Source organism: Boleophthalmus pectinirostris, unplaced genomic scaffold (assembly GCF_026225935.1).
Source record: "Boleophthalmus pectinirostris isolate CB_2022bp ecotype Guang Dong unplaced genomic scaffold, ASM2622593v1 HiC_scaffold_760, whole genome shotgun sequence".
Taxonomy (NCBI): domain Eukaryota; kingdom Metazoa; phylum Chordata; class Actinopteri; order Gobiiformes; family Gobiidae; genus Boleophthalmus; species Boleophthalmus pectinirostris.
The window spans coordinates 21774-38923 of record NW_026571501.1 but is presented as its reverse complement, the minus strand read 5'-3'; the positions used below and the strand labels follow the sequence as shown (position 1 = coordinate 38923).

The 17150-nt window shown below is 37.4% G+C and overlaps 2 protein-coding genes and 1 non-coding gene across 4 annotated transcripts; 2 read left to right on the top strand and 1 right to left on the bottom strand.

Moving 5' to 3' along the window:
• Positions 1-22: 22 nt before the first annotated feature.
• skic3 (SKI3 subunit of superkiller complex) lies at positions 23-9891 on the top strand. 2 transcript variants are annotated; one of them, XM_020935399.2, is made up of 41 exons: positions 23-113; positions 577-676; positions 747-890; positions 1047-1138; positions 1215-1290; positions 1376-1522; positions 1607-1705; positions 1831-1939; positions 2012-2152; positions 2223-2321; positions 3203-3327; positions 3414-3500; positions 3576-3679; positions 3774-3900; positions 4038-4217; positions 4314-4438; positions 4520-4770; positions 4861-4963; positions 5041-5220; positions 5303-5447; positions 5523-5601; positions 5708-5769; positions 5844-5900; positions 5975-6043; positions 6154-6228; positions 6295-6436; positions 6509-6602; positions 6706-6780; positions 6864-6988; positions 7068-7191; positions 7270-7494; positions 7577-7649; positions 7725-7778; positions 8173-8284; positions 8389-8517; positions 8593-8717; positions 8828-8992; positions 9064-9216; positions 9297-9427; positions 9515-9641; positions 9719-9891. In XM_020935399.2, the coding sequence occupies exons 2-41, from the start codon at positions 587-589 to the stop codon at positions 9788-9790; spliced, it is 4692 nt and encodes a 1563-aa protein (XP_020791058.1). In that variant the 5' UTR covers positions 23-113; positions 577-586; the 3' UTR covers positions 9791-9891. The 2 variants fall into 2 exon arrangements, with proteins under 2 accessions (XP_020791058.1, XP_055021405.1); XM_055165430.1 differs by lacking the exon at positions 23-113 and having other exon boundaries at positions 557-676.
• Positions 9892-10087: 196 nt separating this feature from the next.
• Positions 10088-10161, top strand: trnai-aau (transfer RNA isoleucine (anticodon AAU)). Its single transcript has one exon. It is a non-coding gene; the product is annotated as a tRNA-Ile (tRNA).
• A 346-nt stretch (positions 10162-10507) lies between these two features.
• LOC110169961 (V-type proton ATPase 116 kDa subunit a 2) lies at positions 10508-17063 on the bottom strand. The gene is made up of 20 exons (XM_055165431.1): positions 16573-17063; positions 16361-16439; positions 15725-15822; positions 15490-15627; positions 15324-15421; positions 14996-15122; positions 14661-14743; positions 14477-14570; positions 14170-14382; positions 13920-14070; positions 13645-13784; positions 13412-13569; positions 13233-13323; positions 12980-13098; positions 12702-12912; positions 12384-12503; positions 12186-12305; positions 11985-12102; positions 11381-11552; positions 10508-11286 (listed from the first exon to the last, which is right to left on the bottom strand). Exons 1-20 carry the CDS (start codon positions 16687-16689, stop codon positions 11184-11186), a joined length of 2550 nt encoding a protein of 849 aa, XP_055021406.1. The 5' UTR covers positions 16690-17063; the 3' UTR covers positions 10508-11183.
• Between the last annotated feature and the right edge of the window lie 87 nt (positions 17064-17150).

Genomic DNA, 17150 nt, shown 5'->3' with positions numbered 1-17150 from the left:
GCGCACGTACTTCCTTCCAGATCTACTTCCGGGTTGCAGCACAGGGGGAAAAAAAACAAAAAAAAAATCTTATCCTAAAGAGTTGAAGTTTCCCTGTTCTACATGCTTAAAAGGTAATTTTTGTCTTAAGCGAAAAGCCTACGTGGGTCCTCGTATGTTTTTATGGAACCATATTATATAACCCGAATATTCAAGCTAACTGTGGCCTTACTTGTGCTAAAATGGGCTAAAAAATATAGCTAAATATGCTAGCAAATCGGCAGAAATAAAAACAACAGTTAAATTGCATCATTTTGTCATAGGATAAAAGTGTGGATTATGTAGGCATGTATTCTTTACTTATATCAAGTTTTAACGGTAGTGTTCCCTATAGACTTTGGAATTTCAGCTAATTTGCTTTAAGTTAATTTTAATAATTATTTTGATCACTGATTTTGACTTTAATATTGTATGCTATGTTAACCCCAACCATTTGATAATGCAGTGTAACAACAAGAAAGCGTTGGCTGTGATGGTATCATAGACTGCATGATGGTATGGAAAATCCTTAGTTGTTTGTCCCTCCCACATTAATAGGTAACTTGAAATGTCAGCTAAAGAAGTGAAATCTGCACTGAAGAGTGCCAGGGATGCCATTAAAAACAAAGAATTTAAAGAAGCTCTTAAACACTGCAAGGTAAGATAAATTATCTTTATAATATATAAAGGATCTACGAATGAACCACTCATAGGTGCTCTATTTTAAGGCTGTTTTGAAAATTGAGAAAAACAACTACAATGCCTGGGTGTTCATTGGCTTATCAGCAACTGAACTTGAACAGCCAGATCAAGCTCAGATGGCTTACAAAAAGGCTGTGGAGCTGGAGCCCGATCAGCTATTGGCATGGCAGGTATGCTGCAACAATATATTATTAAAGTGGCTTATGTGCAGGCAAACTATAAAAAAAAATGTATTGCGTATATTTCCCTATTTTGGGTATATTTCATTGTTGTCCTGGCCGATAATTATATAGATGATGTTGTAATTCAGTGGGACACTTTTTTAGGGCTTGGCAAACCTATATGAGAAGATAGATCAATGGGACTTTAAAGTGGACCTGCCCAGTGTGTATGAGAAACTAGTGGAGCTGTACTTAAGGTATAGCAGTCAATCATAATCATAATCATAATGTTATTATGTTGATTTTTTATTTATTTTAATTTTTTTTTTACAGCTCTGATAGAAATAAATGTTATGAGATCATCAAAAAACTGTCTGAAATATACGAGTCTGACAAAGAATTTTTAAAGGTATACTGTATAAGACAATGCATTAACTAAATGATTCATTAAGAGAATGCATGGGAGGTTTTTACATTTGTCTTTTTGAGTTTAGTTGGCACAACTATGGACTCAATACATTCACCTTAAGGAGGAAGACGGTGTGGATAAGAAAGAATTGCTCCAACTATGGCAGCAGATGTCCAAACTTCTCAGCAAATGCTTTAGTGAAGGAGAGCCAAATGATGAAACCCAACTGCATGTAAGAGATTTTTTGTGATATCTTTAATAAATGCCAAATAATAAAAACATGGAGGTTTAAAGTTTAATTATCTTTTGTTTTCAGTTAGTAATGGCGTTTGAAAAAGCCCTGGTTCTTGTGGATCCTGTCCCAGGGGAGGACCACAAACAAGCCTCAGTCGACTTAATTAACTGCCTTTCAAAAGTAAGCACTTTACCTTACCATAATAATACCATAATGTAGTGTATGAGAGCTAGAACTAAGGCACTAGATCTTTAAATCATTTTTAAATCTGTTCATCCTTGTCCGCATAACTTTTTACTTTTTAGATGCCACAAAGAATGGCTCAAATGAAAGAAGCTTGTGAGACCATGGCCTCTCTTTACCCATCTGAAAATTATCCTCTTGAGGTCCTTTGCTCTTATTATCTCACAACAGGTAAAATTAGTCAGTCAGTATTGTCTGATGTGTTAATCATTGTAATGTTGTACATTTAAACTATTTCTTCAGGAGTCTTCAGTGATGAAGCCATAAGGTGTTTCACTCTACTCCAGGATAAAAATCCAGGCAGTGGATTACCTTGGTTAGGTTTGGGCACCAAAGCACTTCATGATGGAAAGTATAAAGATGCCATTAATCATCTTGACAAAGGTGAGTGTGTGCAGATAGAAGTGTACATATCTGAGGTTTATGCATTACATTTGTGTACTCTATAACTTAGGGTTACAGAAAACTAGCTCCAGTCCTGGATGGTTCAGTCTGGCCAAAGCTCATCTTAAAATGCACAGATACTCAGACAGCGTGACATCTTGTTCCAATGGTAATGTATTTTAAATGGCCTATTACTAATCTATGTTATCAAAAACAGATGATGTTACCTCATCAAAACCATAATTGGAGTATGGTAGCTTTATGACATCACAAGGTGCAACGGAGAATTTTGAGCTTTGGAGATGTATACAGACTAATAATAAAGGGTTACTCAAACATATATGAATGAAACAACACACAGCTTCAGATGTTTTTTTTCTAGATATGTTTTTGATTAGGTAAAAATATTATAAGATGGCCATAAGCTCAAAGGAGTCAATTTTACATGATACTGGACCTTTAACTATATTATTGGTTGAAATTTAAGGTGTCTGTAAGGTCCAAACATTTGTGAAGCCATAGTTGATGCTTTGCGCACCTTGTTCCACCTTTTAAAATGCCTCAAAAATAAAATAATCCACGGAGAGCGATCCAAGTGCAGTTTAAAAACTCTTTACTGAGTATTCACATAATTGGGACATACAAATACATACATAAAAGGGGAACTTTTAACATACAGGTGACAGGAGGTCAAAAAACTGTTTGGCTCCACTCCACACTCAATTGGTGCAACTGCACTAGCCTTAAATATGGAGCCATAGACCACAAAATAATACAAAAATTAAATGGCATTTAAGTAAACTTATGATTAACATTAGCAATAATTAATTAAAAGAAAAATGTAAATAGATCAAATGATTTCTTAGCAAATAATCAACAAATAATCATCTTAACCATAAAGAATTACCAAAATACCAAAACTCATGCATTTTAAGTAAATATTAAATCAAACAAAATAAGAATAATTATCTCAGTAATGAAAAACTACAAAACTGGGTTTGGGCTCCCACAGTGTCATTTGAGAAATCTGTTTATTTTCATACTCATTAGGTCTTTCCACATGCAAGCCTGAAGATGAGGCATTAATGACTAACCTGTTAGGGCTGAAGATGGAGGCTCTAGTCAGATGTGGAGGTGAAAAAGCAGCAGATGAGGCCCTAGAGATCTTTTCAAAGGTAAATGTTTATTCTCACTCACTGCGCTTACCTTTTTATACTGAAACACTTTGCTTTATGCTTGTTTTGTAAACATGTAATAATAGGTATCCGATTCAGAAAAAGATCCAGGGCTGGTTTTCTTAAAAGGACGTGCCTACCTTAACAAAGGACAGGTTGAGAAAGCTCTGAAGGTAAATAAATAAATAGAGAAATATTGCAATAAATTCATATAGAAATAACTCAATTTGTATGGACATTCTCCCAAGATATCAATGGATCTTTTGGCCTCTACTCATAATCTAGCTGAAGGCTTGGCACTAAGGGGACTAGCGTACGTCTTACATGGTCAGCTGGAGATGGCAGAGAAAAGGTAATGATATTGGCTAGTGATCTTTAGAATGTGCAATTGCATTTAAAGATTGTAGTGTTTATATTTGTGTTTATTTTTTATTTGTGTGTTTTAGTTTTCTGGAAGCTGCAGATCAAAACCCAGATTGTGGAGAGTATTACTTCTTGTTGGGACAACTTTATTGGAACATGGGAGTTGAGACTCGTAAAGATCGCAGCAAGGCCCATACTCAGCTACTCAAGGTTGGCGCTTAACATTATATCATTATTGATTCAGCATTGGCTGACTATCTGCTGGGGAATTTACATTGATCAAGTAGAAACCGTATTGCTAGTGCCAAGGTGTAAAAAATGTCTTGTATATTTACTGTTTCTGCCAGGCTGCCAAGTTGGACCCCAATCTGAGTTGTGCTTTTCGCTATCTTGGGCATTACTATCGAGAAGTGGCAAATGATTGCAACCGTGCTCGTGGCTGTTACAAAAAAGCCTTTGAGTTAAATAATGATGATGCAGAGTCTGGCGCTGCCTCTGTAGATCTCTGTATGGAGCAAGGACATATGGTAAACTCACTCCTATTACTGTAGACTAGAATTTCCAGAATGGTGTACGTTTAACAGTTGTATAAAATTGACTTATTTGTGAAATTACCTTTCTAGGACATGGCTTTAGAAGTTCTTCAGTCTGTGATCCAAAAGGCTACTCCGGGTTCAGCTAAATGGGCATGGATGAGGCGAGGGCTTTACTATCTAAAAGTTGGACAGCACCAACAAGCTATAGCAGAGTAAGATTTATCTTGACTAAGGCTGTAGCTCAGCTTTATGTAGTTTTAATTTTGTTGCTTACGTTTGCTGATTATTATTAGTCTCCAAGCTGCTCTGAGGGCTGATCCTGAGGACTGGGTGTGCTGGGAATGTCTGGGAGAAGCTTATTTGAATCGAAGGAGTTTCACAGCAGCTCTCAAAGCTTTTACCAAAGCTCAGCAGCTGCAGCCCTCATCTATTTACAGTGTGTACCAGGCTGCTGCCATCAAACAGACCCTTGGCAAGTTTAAGGAAGCGGCTGCAGAGTACATACAGATCACAACACAACAAGACTATGTTCCAGCTTTAAAAGGTCATTTTTTTGATGTAGAAAATACCTGAAATTATATGATGTACGTTACATAATGTTCTTAAGACTTAACTGCATGCAATATGTACGTAGGTCTGGGGGAGTGTCAGCTCTTGTTGGCTAAAACATTATTTGAAGATTGTAGAGATGGAGGAGCTATACATCTGCTTCAGCAAGCAATACATAACCTTTTCAGGCAAGTTAGTGTGAACGACCCTTTTTATGCCAATTATTATTTTTTTTGTCTAACATATTTTTTACTTTTGCCATTAGAGCGGTGAAGCTGCGTCCAGATCTTTCCTGTCTGTGGAAGTTGCTTGGAGATGCCTGTACAGCTGTGAGCACTGTGTCTCCTAACAAAGCACAGGTCCTGATGCCAGCTTTACTGTGTGGATCACACAATGAGCAGAACCAAATCCTGGACCAATGGCAGACCATTAAAGTTGGTGAGAGGTATGGCAATGTGTGGGCTGTTGTTTTTACAAATATTGGTGTAGCTACATTTGTCAACACTATTGTTTTTCATTGTATACAGGTGCTATTCTCATGCTTTGAAGCTTATGCCTGATGTTGCCAGTCTTTGGCATGACTTAGGTCTGAACTATCAGAAACAGGCCCATTTGATTCCTTCCGCAAAAGGAGATGAAACTCAAACTCAAGTCCTGGATAAGGCACAGCAGGTATGTTAGTGGACCAAATGTGCAAGTCCAATAGTTGAATTTATCTTTTGTAAAAGCCGTTTTTGTCTTTCTCAGTGTGTGAAAAAAGCCATTATGATGGATAGTGGAAACTACATCTACTGGAATGCACTTGGTGTGATTTCTGTGTGTAAAGGTATAAATGTAATGCTGACACACTTGATTATCTTGTCTAATGTCATATTTAAACTGTTATTCATGTAACCAGTATATGGTTAATGTAACAAATTTTCTACTAACAGGTATTGAAAACTTTGCACTGGCTCAACACTGTTTTATTAAATCCGTCCAAGCTGAGCAAAATGTATGTATTACACCCATGTGTTTGCTATGATTTATGACAAGGGAAAATATTAGATGTTATTTAATTTGTCATAGAATGTTGTGGCTTGGACAAACCTGGGAGCCCTGTATTTAAAGAAAGATAACATAGAGGTACTGTTTTGTAAAAAAAAATTGTTTTATTGTGTTTTTAACTGTATTAATGTTTAATCTTGTATTTTTTTTAGCTTGCACATGAAGCCTTTAAAATTGCACAGTCTTTGGAACCACTTTATGTTGACTGTTGGATTGGACAGGTCCTGACCAATAGCCTTTTACCCAATATAAAACAAAATTATATAGGGCTATATTTCTTATGTAGACATTTCATTTTCCTTGTTTCATTGGTTAATTTTCCCATGTTTAGGCTATGATAGCAGAGAAAGTAGGAAGCTATGACACCATGGATCTTTTCAGACACACCACTGAACTCAGCACACAGGTGAGTGGAAACGGAACCTTTTCAATATCAAAATCAGAACTCTTTCAGTGTTTTTATGCTTTTCAGATGGAGGGAGTGAAAGGTTATGCCCACTGGGTGTGTTCTACTTTACTGGATAAAAACAACAGAGACTCTGAGTTGTATCGCTACAACATTGTTCAGATGAATGCTGTCTCTGCTGCTCAGGTGGCCCTGAGCAAATACACAGGTATACAACATATCTGATCAATCATTCTGTCTAGATAAATGTCACTGAGCGAGTGGCATATGTTTACAACAGAGCGAGTCCAGTCTGATCCTGAAGCTTTTATAATGTTGGGTTTTTTAAATGAGCATCTGAATCTGAAGAGACAAGCCCTTCAAGCATATCAAAGGTGCATTTTCAAATATATATTTTTACATGGCACAAAACATACTCTGTTCTTTAGTGTTCACTGTTTTAAAATAATGTTTTTGTCATTTGTTATTTTTTCAAAGAGGTGCTGAACTTCTTCAGTTAACATCTGGAGAAATGTATGCTTTTGCTTTGAGCAACTATGGCCGTGCTTTATGGTAACATTTGGCTGTATATACAACTATTTAAAGGAAACAGTATCTTCAGGAAAACCCATTGGCCTAAATATGTCATATTTCAGCTCCTCAGGCCAGTGGGAAGAGGCTGTACATGTCTTTAAGTCAACTCCACTGGAAGAGCTCATTGATTTGGCAGGCCTGGCTCTGGCTTACTGTAGAGCAGGCCTCATCCCAGAGAGCGTTAATGGTAAATCAGCATAGTCAGTCTTGTTGCACTGTAGCCACTTTAGTGTAAATACATACTCTGTTGTTTCTGTTGTCTGTAGCTTATGAAAATGCTTTATCTGTGGCCTCCAATGAAAAAGAGAAGGCATACATCCTAACAGCCCTGGCCTTGTTGCAGAACTTGCAAGGCAATGTTGACTCCGCTAAGACACTGCTGTTTAAATGGTATTTTTAGTATATTACCTACTTATTATTGGTAAAGTCATAATATTTGTTTCAATAATTAAATATTTCCTTGTATAGCTCATTGTTGAAGGAACCCATCCCAGAGTCCTTACTGTGTCTTTGTGCCGTGGGCTTAGTTCAGAATGACACGACCCTGGCAGCAGCTGCTTTAGCTGAATTGCTGAAACAAAACTCAACTACAGAGACAGTTGTAGAGCAGCATTGTCTGCTCACGTGCACTCTGTTGGCTTTGCAAGGCAACTTTAGTGCTGTCCAGAGGGAGGCCTCTAGGGCTATACACAGGTAAGTTTCATGTCATTTTCCTCTACATCAATTTTGTTTCTCTTAGACTCCGAAATGTCAATACAATGTTTTTATCTTGTAGAAACCCAGGAAATCCAGCTCTGTGGGCTTTTCTGTCTAGATTAGTACCACAGTACTTTCCCAAAAAAGCAAATGTTAGTCCATCCATCGTGTTAATTTTTAAACATAGCTTGATGGTTGTTTTAAATCTTATATCTAAAATGTTTTAGGGTGGAGCAATGGCTGGTCATGTGGCTTGCCTTTCCAGTATGACACACGGAAAGGTAATAAGTAATAATTGTGTGGTTATGTGGTTTATTGTCTGCGTAGTCCCTCCGTTATCCAACCCTCTGAATCCATAGTTAAACAAGGTTAGATTACGTTATCTGGACAGTTTTTTGAATAGAGTTTCCTCTGGTTTAGAGACTCATTGAAATACCTCTAAAAAATAAACTAAAACATTGTGAATATAAATTAACCCATGACAAGTTTGGGCTAGTTTCTGTGTAAGATGTTTCCAGTTGACTTAATTTAACCTCAATTTTGCTTATTGTTGCTTATTTGTTTCATCAATAGCATCATATTTTGGACTGTTTGCGTTTGATATACAACCCTCTGATCTTGTTCTCGACATTCACGTCTGATGGCTCAACAAAGCTTTTCACTCCTTCTCTGCAGAGGGCCTTGTTACACAGTGGGGTAAATCAGCTGGCAAGTGGGAAACACTCTGGAAATGACAAACAGAGTAATGCATTGAAAACAATGCAGAGGGCTGTGCTGCTCTGCCCTGGTACTTTAACTTTAACTAAACAATTTTACTATTATGGGGATGTGATTTGATTTTTTATGTGCCTTAAGCTTATTAGGTACACTTATAATCTTTGTTATTACCAGATGACCCAGCAGCTTGGGCTGGGCTCATGGCTGCCTGTCACACAGAAAACACTGCATGTTACCTGTCAGGCTCTGCTCCATGTCACACAGGCCTAGAGCAAATATTTATGTTGGTTGTCTCTGAAAAAGGTCAGTGAATGTAATAGTGCTGTCACTTTTGGACTTGTTTTTTGTGTCTTATCCTGCTGTGGTGTGGTTTTTTAGTGCGTGCTGTGGAGAACATTGAGCAACCTCTGGCTCAGATGCTGGAGGCTTGGGTCCTACAGCAGTCCATCACTGGCTTAGTGTTCAGAGGAGAGCTAGACCATGCAGAGGCTCTTTGTTCACAGGTACAACATAGCATTTATGTAAACATGCTTGCACATAATACTAATAATTAAAACAATTCATGGCCATCTTATCTTTGATAGTAATGGTTTGCTTCTACCTTTCGTCTTAGGTTCTAAGTGTTTCTCCTGAACACCCAGCAGTACTCCTGTCACTGCGACAGGTGCAGTGCCAGCGCCTCCTTTTGGCCAATGAAGCAGCTGTTCTCCCAGATGCTGTAATTGAGCAACTGAATGGAGCCGTGGCAATGAATTCCACCAATATTAATGCATGGCATGTAAGTCAGACAAGAGACAAGAAGCTTTCTTCTGCTTTGTTTTATAATTTTCCTTATCTTGTATTTATCAGTGGCTCGCTGAGGTGTATCACAAACAAGGCCTGTTGCTGCCGGCAGTCATGACTTATAAGCAGAGTTTACAGGTAGCTTCTCAGGTCGGCCTACACAGCAGTCAAGTGGCCAGCCTTCTCAGACTTGCACTGTTGGCCCTCAGAATGTGTATGGTGAGTTTATACAAATGCAATAAATGCTATAGCATGTGTATGCTAAACTAATGCTAAACTAAAGAAATTCTGACTTCAAGACTGGGATGCCAGGAAGTGACTGGAAAGATCTTGTGCAAGAAGCTACCAGTGAAGCATTGAAATGTGGCTCCTCCCCCATGGCACTACTTTTCCAAGCCCTGCTGCAGTTTACTGTCAAAATGGCTTCTCGGTACATATTTGAAATGTATTTGAAGTCATGAAAAGAACCATGGAAGCAGATATTTAATAAATTGTCTGTCTACGTATGTTTTTGAAGGGACACAAGGCGCTTTTTGGAGAAGCTGGTATATGCATCTCAAGATGCCCCAGTTACTGTGGTGCAGGTGGCCAGCTGGTACCTATTCAGACACCTACAGGGCAAAAATGATGAGGAACTTATCAAAGTGAGCTATAAATACATTTAAGCCTATAATATAAGGTTTTATATGTCATTTGTTTGCTCCTTTTCTTTCTTTTACAGGTGCTTTTGGAACATGCTAAAACAAACAAGGATCAAAGACTTTTAGACTTTTGTCAACACCATGCCTCTTGATTATCATTCAAAATGACACATTTATTTGCTTTTTAAAAATGATCAATACATTCTTCATTAAACGTGTATGAATCTTATAACAATAAATAATAATAAAATCAGAGCGTTACATCAGTGTTATAACTAATCAACAGTAGAGGGCGCCAGTGAGCTAAATGGGGAAAATTGGATATTCTGCATTTCCAAAGGGGAGTGAAGCATAGGCCATATGACCGTGCGCAATCCATGTGCAGGATGCATATAACGCTAGTTTGCTAAATTTGAAAAAACTTGATCTTTAAGGTGCAATGTTAGGCAGGCCGGTTAGCTCAGTTGGTTAGAGCGTGGTGCTAATAACGCCAAGGTCGCGGGTTCGATCCCCGTACGGGCCATCGCTGTTTTTCAAGTTGCTAAGGCCCATGATTAAGTTGAAACGGGTCGTAAATCGATTATTGTGGTTTAGTTATAAAAGGAGTCACGTTCGGTTTTATGTCAAGTTTGTGGATTCAAGAAACGAAAAATACAAATTCAGATAATTTTTCTTCTTTCCTCAGGAAATCTTGATTTGGGAATGTTGGTTTATTCTTATCCTCCAATGAAAATATTTCATCAAAGCATAAATGTATCATACCTAAAATTGGCATATCTTATAACTTATTCTAAGTGTGATTACATTCCTAGAAGAATAATTTCTAACTCACTTGCTCTGGGCCATAATTAAAAAGAACAAGGCAACTGTAAGTTAACTGTCATTTTAACATAAAAATAAAAACACCTCCATGAGTAGGTCATATTTAACAAACCCAAAAACACATTTGTCACAGTAGCTACTGGTTCAACCGCAAGATTTGTACCACATACAAATAGGTTTGTGCAGATAACAAATGTAAGTAGACAATCCATTGTGTATGTTATGAACTTTGTGTATAAAAATGACAACATTTATAAATGATTGGAGGGATGATTCCTAAGTAAAGACAAATTAATGTTTACTTTTACAGAACAATGGACCATTAAACCCGTATCAAAATAAAATGTAATTTTAATTCCACTGTAGCTTTTAAAACAATAAATTAAGAAAAACACATACGTTTGTACAATAAAACAAGATGCAAAGTGGTCAAGCACAGGTTGAATAAACTGGATAATTAAGTGAAAATGAAAAACAAATTATTCTATTAACTCTTCTATACAATCATAAAGGGAGTGTTGAATGTTGAATTTCTGAAAGCAGGCACTAAGGTTTTATAATCAATCAAAAAAGTGTAATTAAAATACTTTATCAAAAATACTCTATGTTGTTAGACATCAGATCCGTGGGGAAATTCATTCTATGCTTTACAAACCATTACACCCAATTATAATCCCATACCTGACATTAAAAACTGGCCTGGTGCCTATAAGTAAAGTTATTTTATAATAGGCCATCATTATCAAAACTAGATGGCATTAATGAAAAGGAAAATGGTACAAACTTGACTCCACTTCCACTGTAGAACTTATTCTGAAACTCCACCCTGAAGAAAATAAGGATTGAGGAACCAAATATTAAAAAGACAGAGTGAACTGAAATACAGCAGGGAATTGTTGATTATATCATGTTTAATTTACCAGTGCAGTCGCAGAGCATGAAGAAAAGCAGACAGGCCCTCCATGACCAAGAGGATGGACACTGTGAGGACTGCAAAGAGACCAAACACTGGCACCAGAAACAAGACCCCCAGGCTGGTATCCATTTTGAGTCCAACTCTCATCACCATAGCCCACAGGACCTCCGACAGCTCTGAGCAGAAGCAGACAATACAAAGAATTAAGCCCAATTGCTCAGAGAAGAAATAGACAATAGTGGCAAACATAATACAGCATTTATAGATTCCCCTTTTGGCTGAATCAGGTGATGCACTGGACACAGATGAGCGCTGTCTTTTAGAACTAAATCCATCTTCTTTTACCTGAGTGCTTTGTTCATTAATACTGCAAAAGTCTGAGGATTTTCACTGTACTGTTTTTTCTTTGTTTATTTCTTTTTTTTTCCCCACATGAAAGCCTCAATGTTTTTCTGACTGTTAATCAGTCACGGCTGTTGGAATTTTGGGAGATAAAACCAGGGCCCAGACTACCAAAGAGTATGAATAGCCTGAAGTCTCACTGCGACTGCCATTAATATTTAATAATAACAATCATCTGAACAAAATATGTCAAAGAGATAACTTACGAGCATGGGCCAGACTCAGAGCCCAGAGTCGTAAATAGGATGCTGTATTTGAGATGCATCCTAAGCAGTACTCTATTGTGTGGATAGCTTGATGTAGGAACTCGTCTGCAAAGTTAAACTATGAAAAAGCACAAATCTGTTGAATGTTTTGTTAAAGTTGATCACTTCTTTGCAGTGCAATTAAATGAATACAGTCCGGACCTCTTCTGACTGGTGTTCTCCGCTCATTGAGACTTCACTGTGACTGCTGCCCTCCTCCATGTCATGAGCCCTCAAAAGGAACAGCTCTTCATCACTGTCATGCCGCACACGCTCATATCCCTATGACAATGGAGAGTGTAAAATGTATTTAATATTTATTCGTAAAAATACCTAATATCACAAAATACATAAAATTACCCTGTATGCTCCAATGCGGTGATGGCCTTTGTTGAGCCAGTAAAGGTACAGTGGTTTTCCCATTAATAAAACCGGCACAGAGAGTACTGCAATTAGCAAGAGGAAAATCTGCAGTCCACTCTGGAAAGTAAAAAAAAAACAAACAAACAACAGTTTAAAAACATTGCCACAGACTAATTAAAATGTGCTATAGATTAAACTCATGGGACAAATCAAAATAAGAGTTGGTACAAGTTCTGTTTGCAGTGTCTCTATATTATTTAATGCCCTTTGACATATAGTGGCCTAATACTGAAAACATTTCTACATGTTTCTTACCTGTCCAGCATAAAGTGGCTGTATAGAATCTCCTTGCATTAAGAACATGTTGATAAAATGGATGAGAATGCTTGGAGCGTGTCTGGAGTCCTGAGCGGAGAAAACCATCCACTTGTACAAAATCATGAAAACAAGATATCCAAACAGACACAGGAGGAATAGCAGCTCAGGAAGAAACACCAGGTACAGGTTATAGCTCTTCCTGAAGTGTCTAATTAAGAACATAAATATTTTATATAATTGCAATAACAATAAATAAAAGAAAAACATATACTTACAAGTGATTAAAAGTGCTGAGGATGACACCAAAGCTCATGTGTATAATTCCAAGAATCACAGACATTTTCATTTTATAAGAGTTCAAAAAGGTGAGGCGATTGGTTGCCAGGTTCCATATCTAAAAATAAAATATTTCAGACATAGTACTACATGTAATGATCAACAATGAATGCAAAATAATATATTATATTTTGAAATATGGTGCATAAAATGAGAAACACACACGATTCATGTACAATGTTTATCACTCACAGGGTCAATTCCAAAAGGATAGGGTCCAGTGAAAACTCCTGTAACATTCGGATCAAGAGTCAGTATTCCATTTCCACGGAGATCCTCTCGTCTAAAATGCACACATAATAGAGCCAAGAAGTTAGAGAAATGTCCTTTCAAATAAATAACTTATGTAATTTTTTTTTTTTAGCACTTACTTCCAAATCTTAGCTTCAATCATGGCTGATACATTCCACTTGGAGCCAAAAATGTTGAGAGACTTGGAGAAACAGTCGTTGTATATAAGGCCAGTGTAGACCGAAAACAGTCCCATCATCAGAATTATGTAACGCCCCTCAAAGAATGTATTCCAGATCTGCAAACCCACATAAATCACTTTATATTTATAGTGGGTAAATTTGTATTAACCATTTTTTTTACTCTTACAAACCTCATTTCTTGTATTTTTCAGTTTGCGGTCGTTCTCATAAAATACCATCCAAAAGGCAAACAAAGCCATGATGATTCCATGGCCCAGATCCCCGAACATCACCGCAAACAGGAATGGAAAAGTGATGATTGTGAAAGGAGCTAAAATAGAAAGTTGGGAATGATGGTTATCATACAAGTAAATTACAACATTCACACAAATATAGTAATAAGTTTATCTGAAACATTCATATTACTTTTGGACATTGGACATAGTAACCACAACAATCCACTTACCGGGATTGACCTCTCTATAACTGCACACACCATAGGCATCCACAATGTTCTGGAAACCAGAAGTAAATTTGTTGGTCCTTATTAAAGAGGGTGGAGTGTCACTGGTGGGAATTCGATTAACAAAAGAAGGCACAGTTGCTCCACTTTTTCTCTGAAATATCAAAACAGCAGTATTGTTATAAACTATTCTCAGGCAGACCACATCAGTACATTCAGTTAAGGTGTTATTGTAACAAAGAAGAGTTCTTACTGATCCGTCTTCAAGGGCCTTGCGCAGAGCAGGCAGGTCACTGACAGGGCACCAAACCTCAGCAATTAGACATTTGTTGGTAACGTCAAAACTACATTGGTTCAGAATATAGTAAATAGCTTTCATTTTCTTGATCTGCACAACCCATGTGTAGACTGACTCTGACGCCCTAATGAGGACCTGTTTTAGATAATCTTCTGTTCTGTGAAGAACCTGGGCCATAAAATAAAAAAGTATATACTTCAGAATTTCTTTTGCTGCTCCGTTCTTTAAAAATAATTTGCAGCCTTATGGCAAATAAACATACGGTGTGCAGGTCTTGGATCCGTGTCCTGAGTCCCTCCACTACATCGTTCCTCTCCTCATTGTTACTTGGGTATGGATACACGTGACAGTGGTAACTGTAGGCAAATACATTATACATTATACAATACATCATACTGAAAACGGCCTCACGTGAATAACATAGAAAATTAAATATTTTAAATTACCAGTCACAGATTTTCTTCACTTTCTGGCCAATTTGTTCCCCCCAGTAGGAGATGAGAAACACCACACTTTTAGTGGGCTCGCCCTTTTGAAAACAATATGCGTTTATCAGTGTCAATGCCAGACCTAACATATACCCTGGTTATGAATATTAGATCATTTTTAATCAATGGTCTTTGGTTTAAAATGTTGCTTGTTATAAATAGTTATCTCCATTGGTTTGTCTGTATTCAGTATGCATGTTGGCAAGAAGGAAATACATGTACACAAAGAATACGTCATAATACAAATAAAAACATGCAACTTCATTAGATTTTATACAAACATGTAAACTTACAGTGTCAGGATCATCCAGATACTCATCCACTTCAGCATAGCTCAGGATGGTGTATCCTTTACACACTCTCCACAGCATCCGCTCAAAAGCTTCAATCTTTACCCGATGAATCAGACCAGATATAAAACTGTAAAACAGAATTTCAAAAGATGAACACAAAATTTTAGATTATGGTACATTTACTAAAGGTCATAAGAAGTGTAAGTATGTACACATCACTGGTGCACAGTGCTCTGTGGATCTTCCTTATTATTAGATCCTTCCTTCCTATTTTTTAGAAAATGTGACAAAAATATAAAGGCCACATTTTTAAAGACTAAATGCTTACCCTAATTTGGCTCCAAGTCTCTGCATGCTGTTGTAGTCCATCATTGTTTCTTTCTCCAGAAATGGAAATTCTTCATACTGTACTTGTAAGGGCTCTCGCTAAAGACACAACTGGTTTTAAGGAAGATACTTTATTTTCGTTATACACTTTCAAATGCAAGCTTTACCTCAGCAGATCTCTGGACAAAGTTGCGAGTGATGCGCAGCATGTGTGTGTACTCAGTCAGCTCTAAGAGGTTTTTCTGTAGCTTTTCCTTATTTCTGGTGACCTCTCCTAACTCCACCTCCAGTCTTTGCAGCTGTTCCTGTGAACAATGTGCATGTCATTTCAGCTGGAAAGAGGGATATACTCAAAGTAATCTGCAGAAAAATCTGTAATGCCATTCAAAGCAGTCAACAAACCATTATGGCAATGACGTGTTTGGGTAAAGGAGCTACTGGGTTAACATCGATTTCTGGAAGTGAGATGTCAGCTTTCTTGATTTCCTTTAGAAGATAACCTGAAAAATCAAATACAATGCCCTAGTAGTCAAAATAACAAGCATGGCATTCCGGTAAACCTAAAGGAACCACACAGTAAAAACTGATGGCATAAATAAATATATGGTAGTATCTACCGGTATATATCTACAGCTCAAATGGCAATGCACAGCTAAGAAAGTAAGTAAAGTTCCCCACTAGTTTAACGAGAAGGTGCACACAATGAATATTGAACAAAATAATATTAATTCATAATTAAATGTATAATAAGACTTTGTACTTTTATTTTGGGACCAGACTATGCTACTCTATCGCACAGCTTTATCTAATCAAAGAGCATTTAAACTTTACTATCTAAGACAGAGTTCGGTTTAATTTAATCTACAATCAGCTGACAGCTCCCATGACTGTAGTCTTAGTCACTTTATGTCAGAAGGCCCTCAGTAAGACTATTCCACCTCCACAATCATGTCAAGCTGTATACCACAGCTACACTACTACTGCAACAATCCCATGAGTATTTTAATGTACGTACGTAATACAACTCTTTGCACTTACTAAGAATTCTCTCCATCTCCTCACATTTTTTGATCTCATTGACATATTTCCTTTGAAAAGCAATCACAGACGGGTTGAGCTAAAAACACATAAAAGACAAATGAACAAGGTTATTTGTAGGCCACATCAAGAGAAACCATCTGTTACATTTGACTAGGATGTTGTTATACTATAATACTATGAAGTCACAAGACAATAAAGTTTCGGCTTACATCTCTGAATTCCACGAGCCCCAGTTCTCCCAGTTCACTGATGCAGTCGTACGCTGACCCAGACTGGAGAAATAACTGGGCTAAACACATCTCCTCACTTCGCAGCAGAGAATTCATGTTGGCACTTTCTGCTGGTAGTTTCTCACACAACTATAGACTTTTCGTTGGTAGTTCAACTACGATATAGTTTTACATTCTGAGATGTTAATCATAAACCATATGCAACTTGTGCAGTTGATTTCAGACTTCAGATAGCCATCAGCAGCAGCACAGCCTCAGAGGCTAGGTGGGTGCTACACAGCTAATACCATACGATCGGAGGCGCGTCTTGCTCTTCCGTTAAACTTACTTGCCTTTTACTACTTTGGAAACATTTCAATTTATACCAAATCCATGTCAAAAACTGACTTTTAAAAGTTCTGGTTTATCGACGATACTCCACGTCACTTCTCATCACTCCACTGAATACGTGCACGGTTCAACTTCCAATGAACAGTACTTCCGGGATTTTGACGTACCGTGCAACGTCATTCTTCCAGCAACTCTTGATTTTTGCCCATTTTATTATCGATCCATAT

What these genes read in the sequence shown, in the direction of transcription:
- skic3 (XM_020935399.2), top strand. Translation starts at nt 587, where the DNA reads ATGTCAGCTAAAGAAGTGAAATCTGCACTGAAGAGTGCCAGGGATGCC. An exon ending in ATCAGCTATTGGCATGGCAG is followed by an intron (nt 891 to 1,046) that starts GTATGCTGCAAC and finishes ACACTTTTTTAG; the next exon opens with GGCTTGGCAAACCTATATGA. An exon ending in GCCCTTCAAGCATATCAAAG is followed by an intron (nt 6,603 to 6,705) that starts GTGCATTTTCAA and finishes ATTTTTTCAAAG; the next exon opens with AGGTGCTGAACTTCTTCAGT.
- LOC110169961 (XM_055165431.1), bottom strand. Translation starts at nt 16,689, where the DNA reads ATGAATTCTCTGCTGCGAAGTGAGGAGATGTGTTTAGCCCAGTTATTT. An exon ending in GGATCCAAGACCTGCACACC is followed by an intron (nt 14,383 to 14,476) that starts GTATGTTTATTT and finishes TTTATGGCCCAG; the next exon opens with GTTCTTCACAGAACAGAAGA. An exon ending in TCTGAGTCTGGCCCATGCTC is followed by an intron (nt 11,553 to 11,984) that starts GTAAGTTATCTC and finishes GCTTCTGCTCAG; the next exon opens with AGCTGTCGGAGGTCCTGTGG.